Source organism: Dictyostelium purpureum (assembly GCF_000190715.1).
Source record: "Dictyostelium purpureum unplaced genomic scaffold DICPUscaffold_257, whole genome shotgun sequence".
NCBI classification, from domain to species: Eukaryota; Evosea; class Eumycetozoa; order Dictyosteliales; family Dictyosteliaceae; genus Dictyostelium; species Dictyostelium purpureum.
The window spans coordinates 1-14101 of record NW_003519593.1 but is presented as its reverse complement, the minus strand read 5'-3'; the positions used below and the strand labels follow the sequence as shown (position 1 = coordinate 14101).

Genomic DNA, 14101 nt, shown 5'->3' with positions numbered 1-14101 from the left:
GGTATTATTTTTTCTATACATATTGATTTTAATCAATAACAAATAATATTTTTATAAATATGTATATATACACATATTTTATAATAAAGGGAATTTAAATGCTAAACCCTAATGTTACCTAAAAAAAGGTATATATCATTGGTAAACATATAATTAAAAAACAATGTTTTTTTTTTTAATTTTTTTTTTTTTTTTTTTTAATTTTTTTAATTTTTTTTTTTTTTTTTTTATTTTAATTTATTTTTAATTTTTATTTATTTATTTATTTATTTATATATTTATTTATAAATCAATGTCTAAAAAAGAGAGTCCTAGCATTACCAGTAATGGTAATAATAATAAAATAATTCAATCATTACTTTCAAGTAAAATTCAAGAATTAGAAATTAATCTTAACCCAAATGAAGAAAAGAAGATGAAAAAATCTGTTGATAAACATTTGGATGATCTCAAACAATCAATGGAAAACCTATCAGCTGAAGAAAAATATCAATTAATTTTCGAAAAATATTCAAAATCTGTATGGTTTAAATATAGTGTTGACTAATTAAATTTTAAATAAATCCGTGTTGACTAATTTTTTTTTTTGTTTTTTTCTTTCTTTCTTTCTTTCTGGATTCAATTTAGTTTATTGAAAATAAAGCAAATGATCAATTAAAAATTAAAAATGAAATATTAAAAAATGATTTACAAAAAGCTACCCAAGAATTAACAAAAACAAAAGAAATTAAAGTAAAGTTAGAGACATTAGCCAGAGAATTACAAAAGAGAAATCATGATCTTGTAGAAGAGGTTAAAAAAACATCAGAAGAGGAAGAAGTCAAAAGGGATTTGTTATCATCTAAGTTTAACACTTCAATTTCAGATATTACCAATAGATTGGAAGAATTCAATACTCAAAGAGAGAAATATAATCAACATGTAGAGTTATTACAAAATAAACTTAAAGAGTATTCAGATCAAAATGAAAGTAGGGAAAAACACTACAAGACTATATTAAAGAAAAAAGATTTAGAAACCCAACTATTAGAAACTAAACTAGAACATATTATTGGTGTCTCCACAGTTGACGCTTTAAAAGTTAAGGTATACAAAGAAAAATGTGAAAGCATGATTGAAGAAGAATCAAAATTAAAAAAAAAAGTCGAATATTATGAAGAAAACTTTGAAAAATTCCAAGATGTTATTTCAAAATCAAATGTTGCATTTACTACTTTTAAATCCGAAATTGAAAAGGTATATTATATATATTTATAAACAATAAATAATTTTATTATAATAGATACTAATTTATTAATTAATTTAAATTTAGTTAACCAAATCAAATAAACAATTAGATATCGAAAATAAATCATTAACAAAGAAAAATGGTAAACACGAAAATCATATTAAATCATTAAATGAACAAGTTGCAAAGAATTTAAAACAATTAGAAACTTTAAAGAGCTTAATGGCAACATTACAAAAAGAAAGAAATGATTTAAAATCACAGCTAAATAATGCTGATAATAACAATAGTAATGATCTATCACCCAACATTAAAAACGATGAAATATCCCCAACAGAAAAAATAGAAAATAAAGACAAGGTCACCACAGATAACAACCAAGATGTTAATAATAACAAAGATGACAGCAATAATAATAATGATAATAATAATGCCAAAAATAATAACGAAAATATAAAAAAAGAAATAAGAAATGTAGATAATGAAACAACACCTTTATCTGATGTAGATTAAAATTATTTTAATAAAATAATATCTTTTATTTAAACCTTACTATTTCTTGTTTTTCTTTTTTTCTTTTTAATATTAATTTTTAGAAATAGTTTAATTTTCTGACATCTCTTTTTTTATTTGAGGAATGCTTTAACATGGGATGTCATTAAATTATATTGAGTTGGATGAGATACACTTAATGTAAATTCAGTAGCGTTGATAGTTACATCTAATTTTGCATATTGGGTAATTGCAAAACCGAGATATGATGCTTCATCTTTTGTTTCGGCGTATGTTGGAGTTATAACTTTTGAATTGACTTTGTAAACGATTGGATCTGATCCACCTGTAAAGTTTTTAGGTACATATACATAAAGAGAACCAGTGGTAAATTGTTTTGAAGGTCTTGAGATCTTGAATTCAAACGAAGTGGCAGAATAAAGATCGATATTGTAGACATATTCTAAATTACCTGCAAAGAAATCAGTGTTTTTAGCATTTATGGTTTCAAAGATGTATGCATAGTCATCACCATTTTCAAACTCTTTTGGAATTACAGCAGTGTAATTTGATGTGCTAATTGGAACTCTGGTGGAACCTAATGGGAAACGTGATGGATCCAAGTAAGCAAATTGTTTATAGATATTGAATAGATCTTCAGCTTTTTCTTTACTGACTTGACTGAGACTTAAAACCGATCCCATTAACTTGAGAACATGTGTAAAAGTTTTATCAATTCTATCGGTGACCATAGATTTGGCTCTTTGGATATAATCATTTGAAAAACCCCATTCTTGTCCTTTATAGTAGACATCTCTTTGGATTAGAATGTAGAATAAGGACCCTGTAAATAAATTACCAACTAATAACTCGTTTTGTTCTTTTGTTCCCTCAGTAAACAAAATGAAACAACGTTCCATTTCATTGATTACAATTGAATGTTGAGTTCTTATCATTTCTTTTGCTGCTTCTTCATCAGAATTGATAAGTTTTTCATCTGTAATTTTGATCTTTAAGTAATTTGGAACTGATTTTGAATCCATTGATCCCATTGATTTTCCTGATCCATAATTTTTTTCATAAGCGGCAACTCTGGTATTATATTCGTTGCAAGCAAGTTGGAGAGTGGCAAAGGCTTTATTGGCCAAATCAACATACATGTCATCTAATTTCTCATTCATTAAAACCTCCATTTCTTCTCTGAATTCATTCAACATATCTTGAAAAACAGTTACTGGAACATAAACTTGACCATCACCATCTATTTATTGTTATATACCAAAATTAATATTAATATTTAATTTTATTATAAAATTTTATTATTTAAACTAACTAATACAAACCCATAAAAAAGTGAGTATAACCGATATTAAACCATGCCTATAAAAAAATGAAGCATTAAAAAAAATCAAAATATAATTAAAGTTAATACTAATAATATTATTATAAATCAAAGTTTTTCTTAATTTAAACTTACAGCAGCGATTGAACCCTATGTTTTAAAAAATATAAAAAATAAAATTAGTAAAATTTTTTTTTTGGATAATTAAAACTAAAAAGCTTACAAAAATTGGAATTGAACCAATCAAGCCACCTAACCAAGTACCAAGATCTCTCTTCCAATTGAAACGTGGGGCAATATGAGAATTAGGTTTATTACTTTTTTCAACATTAACTTTATGTTTTCTGTTGTACTCTAAAAAGTCCAAAGCAGTTTTAATTGATGCTGATTCCATTTAATAATTATTTGTTATAATAAATAAAATTATAATTTAAAAATATTAAAAAAACTTATTTTTTTTGGTCTTATTTATATAAAAAAAAAAAAAAAAAAAATGAAAAAAAGTTTTTCATTAATACCAAAGTGTAAAAAGAAGCAGTGGTTTTGTAAAATGATTGCCATGATAAAAAAAATTGTAAATTGTAGAAATTTTAACTGAAAAAAGTTAAAAATAAAAGAGTGTAACAATTTACAAAATTAAACAAATAAAACTTTATAAACAAAAAACTATGAGAAGAGGAATTTTTTAACAAATGATAAATGTTTTATTATTAGATTTAACAAAAATGGAAATGATTATCCATTTTACACATTTGATTGCTATTTTTTGAGGAATGGCTCAATGTAAATATATTTTAACAAATCAATAAATAAATAACAAATAATAAATAAATAAATCAAACAAATAAATAAAATATTCTTTGTGATTGTAATTTTATAAAAAAATGAAAAAATAATTTTTAAATTAAAAAAAAAAAAAAAAATTAAAAAAATAAAAATAAAAATTTTTTTAAAATTTTAATTAAAAAAATTAGATTTTTGAATTAAAAAAAAAAACAATTAATTATACACACAATGAGCCATCAAGATATAGAAAACAAGTTTAATCAAGCTGTAGAATATGTAACCAATAATTCTAGCAAACTAAGTAATTTAAAAAATGAAGAACAATTATATTTATATTGTAATTTCAAACAAGCAACCATAGGGGATTGCAACACAAAACAACCTCCATTTTATGATTATATCGGTAAAACCAAATGGTACTATTAAATACTAACAATAATAACAACCACAACAATCAATAATAGTAATAATAATAGTAACGCGAATACTAACAATATTTTATATTATAGGAATAGTTGGAACTCGTTAAAAGGAGTAGATAAAATTGTTGCAATGAATAGTTATATAAGTCTAGTTAATAAAATTGCACCAGGATGGGATAGCAATATTGGTGCCAAACAAGCAGAATCACAAAGTATCTTTTTAGAAGATGAAGAATTTAATGAACAAGAAAGAGTTCAAAAAGAGGAATATGCCCAATTAAAACAAGAAGGTAGAGAAGAAGAAAAATCAAAATCAAAATCAAAATGGATGGGTCCAGTTGTCAGCAAATTTTCTATGGTGGATGATGAAACTTTAGAAAAACTATCAAAAGAAGAACAGTAATTATTAAAACTTTATCAATGTAAAATAATAACCATACAAAACTAATTTATTAATAAAACTTTTAATTTACATAGAGTTCAAGACTTAAGCTTTTGGATTAGCGAAAATAATTTAAATAAATTCAAAGAAGAGTTAGAAAAAGATAAAAGTAAAATCAATGAAAAAGATAAAGAAGGTAGAACTCCATTGACATATGCTTGTGATAGAGGTATTTATGAAATTGTTAAAATTTTAGTTGAAAATGGTGCCGATATAAATCATCAAGATTCAGAAGGTATGACACCACTTCATTACTCCACACTTTGTAACCATGTTGAAATTTGCAAATTCTTGCTTACCCAAGAAAAAATCAATAGATCATTAAAAGATAATTCAGATTCCACTCCTTTAGATTTAGCCGATAGCGATGAAATTAAATCTTTATTTTAAAATAAACAAATAAAATACAAAAACAATTGTTTTTTTTTTTTTTTTCATAAAAGCAAATGAATATTATAATTTATTTAATAATATTAGACCAAAAATAATTTAATAATTAATGAACCTTGTGATTATTTAAGAATTAGTTTAGCATGGCAACCATAAATAACTGGATAACCGGATGCTGGATAACTTTGTTTAACTGTAAATTCTGTCTTTGGTTGGTTGAATGAAACTGTGAGTTTGGCATATCTTGTTAATGGCCATCCAAGGTAAAATACTTCATCCTTTACATCCTCAGATGTTGATGTATATGATGTGCCATCAACAGTAAAAGTAGTTAGTGGATTTGATGAATCAACCTCAACAGATGTATGAATGTAGATAACAGCTGATGTAAATGATTTTGATGGTCTGGATACTTTAAATTCGTAACTTGAACAATTAAATGACTGACAATCGTATATATGTTCAACTTGTTGGCTAATAAGTGGATCTGTCATCTTTGAACCTTTGGTTTCTATAATATAAGTATACTTTTCACCATCATTAAACTCGGTTGGAATAACTGCAGTATGATTTGAACTAACTGGATATCTTTTAGAGCCCAATGGAAATCTAAAAATTAATAAAAATAATTAATATATGGCCCAACTATATAATATATTACAACTCATAAAAACTTACCTTGTAACATCCAAATAAGCAAATTGTTTATAGATATTATAAATATCTGGTGAGTTTTCTTTGGAGACTTCAGTCATACTTAAACCTTTACCCAATAACTTGGTGATATGGCCCATTGACTTATCAATTCTTTCTGAGATCATAACTTTGGATCGATTGATATAGTCATTAGGAAAACCCCATTCAGCACCCTTATAAAATACATCTCTTTGGATCAAGACGTAGAACAAAGTACCAGTAACCAAATTACCAATTAACAATTTGTTTTGATCTGTTGTTCCTTCAGTGAATAAAATAAAGCAACGTTCCATTTCATTAATAACAATTGAATGTTGCATTCTTATCATTTCTTTTAATGCATTTTCATCAGAATTGATTAATTTTTCATCAGCAATATTCATCTTTAAGTAATTTGGAACTGATTTTGAATCCATTGATCCCATTGATCTTCCTGACCCATAAGCTTTTTCATAAGCGGCGACTCTGGTATTATATTCATTACAAGCAGCTTGAAGAGCAGCAAAAGCTTTATTGGCCAAATCAACATACATTTCATCTAATTTTCTATTCATTAATTCCTCCATTTCTTTTCTCAATTCATTTAACATTTCTTGAAAAGCAGATAATGGAACATAAATTTGACCTTCACCATCTATTAATATATTAAAAAAAAAAAATTAATAATTTTTTAATTAAAAAACTATTTGATCTTTATACAAACCCATAAAAAAGTGAGTATAACCAATATTAAACCATGCCTATAAAATAAAAATATATTAAAATATGTATAAAATAATTTATTTTAAAAAAAATACTTACAGCAGCCATTGCACCCTTTTTTATAAAAAAATATTATAATATTAATTAATATTTTAATTTATTTATTTTTAATTAATTTTTATTTTATAAAAAACTTACAACAAATGGGATGGAGCCAACCAAACCACCTAACCAAGTACCAAGATCTCTTTTAAAGTTGAAAAATACTCTATTTTCAGAGTTAATAGAATTATTTCTTTTGACAACTACTTTATGTTTTTGGTTGTACTCTAAGAAATCATTCATGTTTTTAATTGAAGCTGACTCCATTTATAATTATTTGAATTTTGTTTTAATATTTGAAAAATAAAAAAAAATAAAAAAAAATTTGTTGAAAGCTATTAAATAAAAAAGAAATTGGTGGCTGATAAAAAAAAAATTTTTAAATTAATAAAAAAAAATTAAATGGGGTTATTTTTTGGGCAATTTGTAAATTGGACAAGTGTATCATTAAAAACCCCCACTTGAAAATTATAATAATGATTTTTTTTTTTGTAAATCCAAATTTTTCTTTTTTTTTTGTTAATATCCAAATCACAAAAAAAATATGATTATAATTATAATTACAGTATTAATATTTTTGAAATAAATAATTTTTTATTTTTTTTTTTATTTTTATACATTTTGGATTGTTTGAGAAACTTTTAGTTCTGATGGGTCAACTTCATAAGGATCTAGATGATCATCAATAATTTGTGGAGAACCATCATCACTACCTTTACTATTTTTTTCATTGTTATTATTATTGTTGTTTATTTGATTAATAATGGTTGGAATTGTATCCTTGTGGTAAATTACTAAACTTGAAATTGGACACTTGGACCAATATGGTTCTGTGTCATTTGTGTGATCAGATCCACCATCGCTATTGTTAAGATTATCCATTTCTACCTCATTAGCACTATCAAATTCTGAGGCCCTCTTTAATGGATTAGGTGAACTTCCAACAACACCACTGCTTGTCATATGATGATTATGTTGAAGTGAAGAAGTTGAACCTTTGCTAATTGAACGTAAACGAGACATATCAGAAGACATTGACTGTTTGATATTTGGATGGTCATCAAACTCTTCAACGTGTTCAAAGTCTCTTTCAACCATTGGTGAAGTTTGTTTTTTATAGCCTGGTAGATGAACCATAGACAATGATTTTTTCATAATATCTATACCGGGTACATGGAACGAAGGGAAAGAAGTTAATTGAACTTTAACTTGTTCGTATGGTACAATTAAAAGATCATAATTTGGGCATTCTTCTAAAAGAACCTTTAATCTTGATTTTTGTGGTTTATAGATTACATTAATCGATGATTGATTTTTTCCATAAATAACTGAATCTAGATGAGTTGAAAATTTTTTAAATGCTTCTTCTGTATTATTATTATTATTATTATTATTGAGGATACCGCTTGAACCCATTGATTCATTACCACCAGCACCTATTGAATCTGGTGTTGGTATATTATTATTATTAATATTATCCATTGGTGTATTTAAAACACTATTAACATTACTATTTGGATTAATAGAATGTATATTATTGATATCGAAATGATTGTTTGGTGTGAATTCGCTTTGAGCTAATGTATTATGATCAGCACTTAAGTGATGTCTATGGACTAAGGTATTATCAACAACATTTGCACCAACTGGACTAATGCCATCACCATTATTTTTTATATTTGACTTGTCTGCCTCGTTTGGTTGGCTGTGAATTAATAACTTCTTATCATTACCATTAACTAAACTATCTGCTTTCTTTTTATGATTCCAATATAATTCATTATCGAATACCAAAATGGTAACTGTTGAACCTTCAGTACTAGCTATAGTATTTGCAATATTTAAAGCCTCCTGATCATTTGGATTTCTTTCACCATTATATACTAAAAGGATTCTCTTGAAACGTTGATAGCTACCTCTCATACCAGATTTATCTGTGAATACACCAACATGCGAAGTTGAGTTTTTAATTAAACTATTAACTACATCACTTGATAGTGTACCACCACGACCATGACCAAATGCTTTACTATCTTCACCAATAATTATTAAACCAGCACCCTTGCTTTCAGAGAACTGTAAAACATCTTTAGAAAGATGATCATTATCTGATACAATTGATTTAATTGAAACCTTCATTTTCATAAAAGTACCTTGCTGAATAAGATGACTGAATGCATTCTTTGACATGTCTTTACGAATTTGAGAAATGAAATCGGATGGTCTATCGTTAACTTCGGCTAAAGCAAGTAAATAAATTTTCTTTAACTTTCTTCTGGTGAAACCTGTAGCCTGAACCTTATTACCAATAGCATAACCTAAATCTATTAATGATGGACCAATATCCAATGTAGAGGTACAAAGAACAACAGTTTGCTCGCCACTAAGATTTTTCTTTGGCTTTTCGTTGAATAATGATATGACTGGGCTTGTTAAAATTGTTGTGAAAACAGCCATTAAAACCATGATACCAAAAACGTTGGTATGAATAATACCAAAATCTAAACCTAAATTTAATACGATTAACTCTACAAGACCTCTAGTGTTCATAAGGATGCCAATATAGAATGAGTCACGAGTACTTGAACCGAGAATTCTAGCCATAATACCAGCACCAAAAATTTTACCAATACATGCACAACTGATGATTACCAATACACCTAACCAAGTTTCTCCAGTGTTTAAAGTAGTTAAATCGGTTCTTAAACCAGATATAACAAAATACAATGGCAAGAGGAAAACAAGAACCAACTCCTCTATTTTTTCTGTGATTGCTTGATTGAAACCACCAACCTTTGGTGTGATGGCACCCAAAGTAAAAGCACCAAACATAGCATGAATACCAATCCATTCAGTTGCAAATGAACAAATGAATAAAAGGAGGATAGCACCACTCATTATAATATTTGATGGTGATGGTGGATGGCCATGTGGATCTACACGCCAGAACATTGGAACAAAACGATTTAAAAGAGGTCTTATAACTACTAACATAATGGCCACAAAAACTACTGATGCAAGTAAAGTCCAAACAGTGCCCAATGAATCATTACTACCAGCTAGAGATACAGATAAACCTAAAAGAATCCAACCACAAATATCATTAATTGCTGCACATGCGATAGCTAAAATACCAATTTGTGTGTGTAATAATTTCTTTGAGGTCAAAATACGAGCTAAAACTGGAAAAGCTGTAATACATAAAGCTACACCAATAAAAATACCTAATGAATATGTCCATGCAGTATCTTGAATATGTGCCAAGTAAATAGATGCTGCAATACCCAACCCAAATGGTACCATAATAGATGCTGCTGAAATTAAAAGTGATTTCTTGATTTGGCCTTTAAATAATGTTGGATCTAACTCTAAACCAATAATGAACATGAAAAATATTAAACCAATTTGTGCAAAAACATTTAATATTTTAATTGAGTTTGGTGGAAATATATGCTCTGTAAAATGTGGTATTTTTCCAAGTGCTGTCGGACCTAATAAAATACCACTAATAATCTCTGCTATTACTGGTGGTTGTTGAATCTTTGCGAATAGCCATGTTACAATTCTTGATATAATTATAATTAATAAGCATTGAACTAAAAATAAACCAACATCTTCTTCAATTGGATTACTGCTTACCATTTCCTATAATAAAAGAATAGTTTTGAATTACTATTTCTTTTTCTCTTTAAAATATTTGAAAAGATAATAATAAAAAATCTTTAATTTTTTATATTTAAACTATATTTAAAAAAAAAAAAAAATTAATTAATTAATTATTTGATATTTATTAGTTTATATTATTATAGTTGTTATTATTTTATACATTGTATATGTTTTAAAAATTCTATTGGCTATATAAAAAAAAAAACAAATAAACAACTAAAAATATTTTAAAAATAGGGAATGAAAAAAAATCAAAAAAAGTGTTGGTGTTTTAGGGGTGCAGGTGCGTGCGACTATTTTTTTTTTTTTATTATTTTTTATTTTTTTATTTTTTTATTTTTTTTTAATTTTTTTTTTATTTTTTAATTTTAAAAAAAAGGTTTAGATAATTTAAATAAAATAAAATTAAATTATTTTAAAAAAAAACTATTAAATTTTAATTATTTTAATTTGTTACTATTTGGTGAATTGAATGAAAAGTGTCATATGAATAATTTTCTCGATGTCCTATTCACAAACGTTTTTCTAAATATATATATTGGATACTTTTAAAAGATACTGTGAAACAACAAATTTTAGTTTATTACATACTATGTTAATTTATCTATGAAAAATTATTTAAAATTAAAAAAAAAAAAAAAAAAAAAAAAAAAAAAAAAAGTGAAATAGGGGTATAATTAAAAAAATTTATAAAAAAAAAAAAAAATAATAATAAATAATAAAATAAATAATAATAAAATAAAAATAAAATTTTATTTTATTTATTTATTTATTGTAACAATCTTAATTATTGTAAAAGTTTATAAATATCATAATGCTGATTTGACTTTTTTTTTTGAATTTTTTATTTTTTTTTTTATTTTTAGATATTTCCTAAACAAAAATGATTATTCATTGTAATTTTCTGTAAAAAAAAAAAGGTGTGGGATATATAAAATTACATATTACTAAACAAACACAACTTTTGATTTTTTTTGTAAAAAAACTGATTTACTATTTACCACTGATTTAATATATTTTATTATATGTGCAAACAAAATTGTATTTATTATAAATGTTTATAAATGTGTATTTAATAAAACTGTGATTGAAACAACTCTATGGTTTAACCCATTTACTATTTTTTACCTTTTACTATTATAACTATAATAATAAGTTAATTATAAAACATAATTATAACAAATATTTGAACAAAAAAATTTAATAAAAAAAATATATAAATAAAAATAAATAAATATTAAAAAAAGCAAAAAATAAATATATAACCTTTTTAGTGTTTTTAAATAAAAATTAAAAAATAAATAATAGTGTGTAAGTGGGTGAAAAAATAATTTTTAATAATTATAATAATATTTAATATTAAAATAATTATTAATGGTAAAATTTATAATTAATATTTTGTGTGTGTTGTGTGTTATACCTTTTATATAATATTATTAAACTAATTGTTATCATTACTTTTATTTTTATTTTTATTTTTATTATTTTTATTATTATTATTATTATTATTATTTGTTATGATAGTAACTTTATTTGATATACAAGTTGCTATTTTTTAGAGAGTTGTTCTATTTCGCATCTTTGCATTTAATTATTTATTTTTATTTGTTTATTTGTTTGTTGAATGTTAATATCATCATGATTATCATGATTATCAGTTATTATAAATGGATATATAAATAAATATAATTAACAATTTTTTTTTTTTTTTGTTGTGTAAATTTTTTTTTGTGTGAAAAAAAAAATAAAAAAATAAAAAAAATAAAAAAAATAAAAATTTCACATTATGTGAAAAAGGTGAAGTGGTTTTGTGTGTGATGATGGTGAAGTGTTTTGGTGTGTGAATGTAGTGAGTGTTTGGTGTGAATGGTTTTGTGAGCTACATGTAGTGGGCAAAAAAAAAACTGGTTTTTTTTTTTTTTTTATCGATAAGATAAAAAATTATTTTAAAAAAAAACTATAAAATGTTTTCATAAAAAATAAAATAAAAAACAATAAAATATTTTCGTTTAATTTTTTTCGATTTTTTTTTTTTTTTTTTTGTTTTAAATATTGTTTATATTTTTATTTAAATTTTTTATTTTTTATAAAATTATTATTACCATTTATTTTTTTATTCGTTAATATGAGCATAAAACAATCATCAAAAATTAATTTATGAGTTTCATTATAATAGTCACCAGTAAAATATTCTTTTAATTCTTCTTTTGAAACCCATTTATAGTCTTCAACTATTTTTGGATTAAATTGTAATTCTCCACCAAAGTAATGGGCTCTAAAGAAAAATTCCTTGATACCTTCGGCTTTAATTAAATCTTGGACATCATTTTCGACTCTATATTTATAAACACCACATGGGGATTGTGATGGAATCCAATATTTCCATTTTGAACCAACGCTGTCTCTTAATGCTCTTTCGGCGGTCTATTAAAAAAAATTATTAAAAAAAAAAATTATGTTAAAATTGAATAAATTGAATAATATTAAAATTTTTTTTTTTTTGATAATTATTACATACATTTTTAATTGATTCACCTTTAATCCAATTGGTGGCTGGGAATTGCCATTCGTATCTTGAACCAGCTTTTTTAATAATGAGGTATAAAGATTTATCTAATTTTCTATCTAATGATTGTCTGTTATCTTTGATGTCGTCTTCAGTTAATCTGCTTTCTGGTTGATAGTTTGAAAAATCTTCTTCAAATTCATCAGCAGCATCTTCTTCACCTTCTTTTTTTTCTTTAACTTCAATTTTGAATTCTGGGAGATCTTCAACAATTGATAACATACGAATTGGTGGTCTACGAATAATTTCTTCGAGACGTTGAACTGATTGATAGTATTGTTCTTCGTATTCAGTTGGTAATGGATTGAGTGATGGGAATCTTTCAATGATAACAGCTGATGTATATTTAAATACACCTGCATGTGGTGAATCTAATTTTGGTAAACTTTCATCTCTTTTATTGATTCTCTTTTGTGCTTCTTTCATATTTTTTTGATGAGAACGATAGACTGGATCGCTGAGATCAATAATTCTTGGTATATCAAATTTTTCTAAAATTTTCTCTGTATTATTTCTAGTATCAACTTTTTTTGCATTCTCTTTTGATTTTTTAATTCTATCTAATCTAGCTTCTTCTCTTTGTTTTTGAAGTTCTGCTTGTGCATCACTTGAATATCCTCTAATTGAAATGACTCTAATTTCATTTTGGATAATATTTAATTTATTACAATTTCTGACTGTAATGAAAATATTATTAATTAGTATATATTTTCATTTTAATAAAATATAAAATACATTTATATTATTATTATCTATTATTATTTTATTGTTTTATTATAAACTATTATTTTTTTTTTTTTTTTCCATTATTTATAATTGGGTTGATGGCATATATGATTTTGAAATTTACCTAAAGTGTTCATCATTTTCCAAACTTTCCTCTTTATTTAATCTTATTGCATATACCTGTGCACAAGATACTTTAATTTAATTTAAAATATAAAATAAAAAAAGAAATAGATGAATAAGCAATTATGATTGTTGTGAATGAAAAAAAAAAAAAAGAAATGAAAAACGAAAAAAATTTAAAAAAAAAATAAAAAAAATTCAAAATTTTTTTATTTTTTTTTTTTATTTTTTTTTTTATTTTTTTTATTATAAATAATATTGAAATAATATTAAACTTTACCAAAATTATTAATATACATTTTTTGGATTTGATTTATCTATCTTTTCTATTTTTTTCTATTTTTTTCTATTTTTTTATTATTTTTTCTATTTATTCTACCCTTTTTTTTTTTCGATCAAATCTAATATTATATAAAAA

General features: G+C 24.3%; 6 protein-coding genes across 6 annotated transcripts; 2 read left to right on the top strand and 4 right to left on the bottom strand.

Moving 5' to 3' along the window:
* Positions 1–292: 292 nt before the first annotated feature.
* Positions 293–1741, top strand: DICPUDRAFT_155653 (uncharacterized protein; the record flags this gene model as incomplete). Its single annotated transcript, XM_003291056.1, has 3 exons — positions 293–520; positions 628–1236; positions 1313–1741. 3 exons carry the CDS (start codon positions 293–295, stop codon positions 1739–1741), a joined length of 1266 nt encoding a protein of 421 aa, XP_003291104.1.
* DICPUDRAFT_98898 (uncharacterized protein) lies at positions 1730–3456 on the bottom strand (the record flags this gene model as incomplete). Its single annotated transcript, XM_003291047.1, has 4 exons — positions 1730–2981; positions 3064–3100; positions 3198–3212; positions 3286–3456. 4 exons carry the CDS (start codon positions 3454–3456, stop codon positions 1855–1857), a joined length of 1350 nt encoding a protein of 449 aa, XP_003291095.1. The 3' UTR covers positions 1730–1854.
* Positions 3457–4076: 620 nt separating this feature from the next.
* On the top strand, positions 4077–5102 carry DICPUDRAFT_155651 (uncharacterized protein; the record flags this gene model as incomplete). Its single annotated transcript, XM_003291055.1, has 3 exons — positions 4077–4264; positions 4358–4669; positions 4748–5102. 3 exons carry the CDS (start codon positions 4077–4079, stop codon positions 5100–5102), a joined length of 855 nt encoding a protein of 284 aa, XP_003291103.1.
* Positions 5103–5147: 45 nt separating this feature from the next.
* On the bottom strand, positions 5148–6889 carry DICPUDRAFT_98897 (uncharacterized protein). Its single transcript, XM_003291046.1, has 5 exons — positions 6699–6889; positions 6600–6614; positions 6502–6538; positions 5781–6432; positions 5148–5711 (listed from the first exon to the last, which is right to left on the bottom strand). The coding sequence occupies exons 1-5, from the start codon at positions 6867–6869 to the stop codon at positions 5225–5227; spliced, it is 1362 nt and encodes a 453-aa protein (XP_003291094.1). The 5' UTR covers positions 6870–6889; the 3' UTR covers positions 5148–5224.
* Positions 6890–7214: 325 nt separating this feature from the next.
* On the bottom strand, positions 7215–10244 carry DICPUDRAFT_89244 (uncharacterized protein; the record flags this gene model as incomplete). The annotated part of the gene is made up of 2 exons (XM_003291045.1): positions 7215–7969; positions 8102–10244. The coding sequence occupies 2 exons, from the start codon at positions 10242–10244 to the stop codon at positions 7215–7217; spliced, it is 2898 nt and encodes a 965-aa protein (XP_003291093.1).
* Positions 10245–12332: 2088 nt separating this feature from the next.
* Positions 12333–13767, bottom strand: DICPUDRAFT_57141 (uncharacterized protein; the record flags this gene model as incomplete). The annotated part of the gene is made up of 3 exons (XM_003291044.1): positions 13685–13767; positions 12787–13511; positions 12333–12692 (listed from the first exon to the last, which is right to left on the bottom strand). The coding sequence occupies exons 1-3, from the start codon at positions 13698–13700 to the stop codon at positions 12333–12335; spliced, it is 1101 nt and encodes a 366-aa protein (XP_003291092.1). The 5' UTR covers positions 13701–13767.
* Positions 13768–14101: the final 334 nt, after the last annotated feature.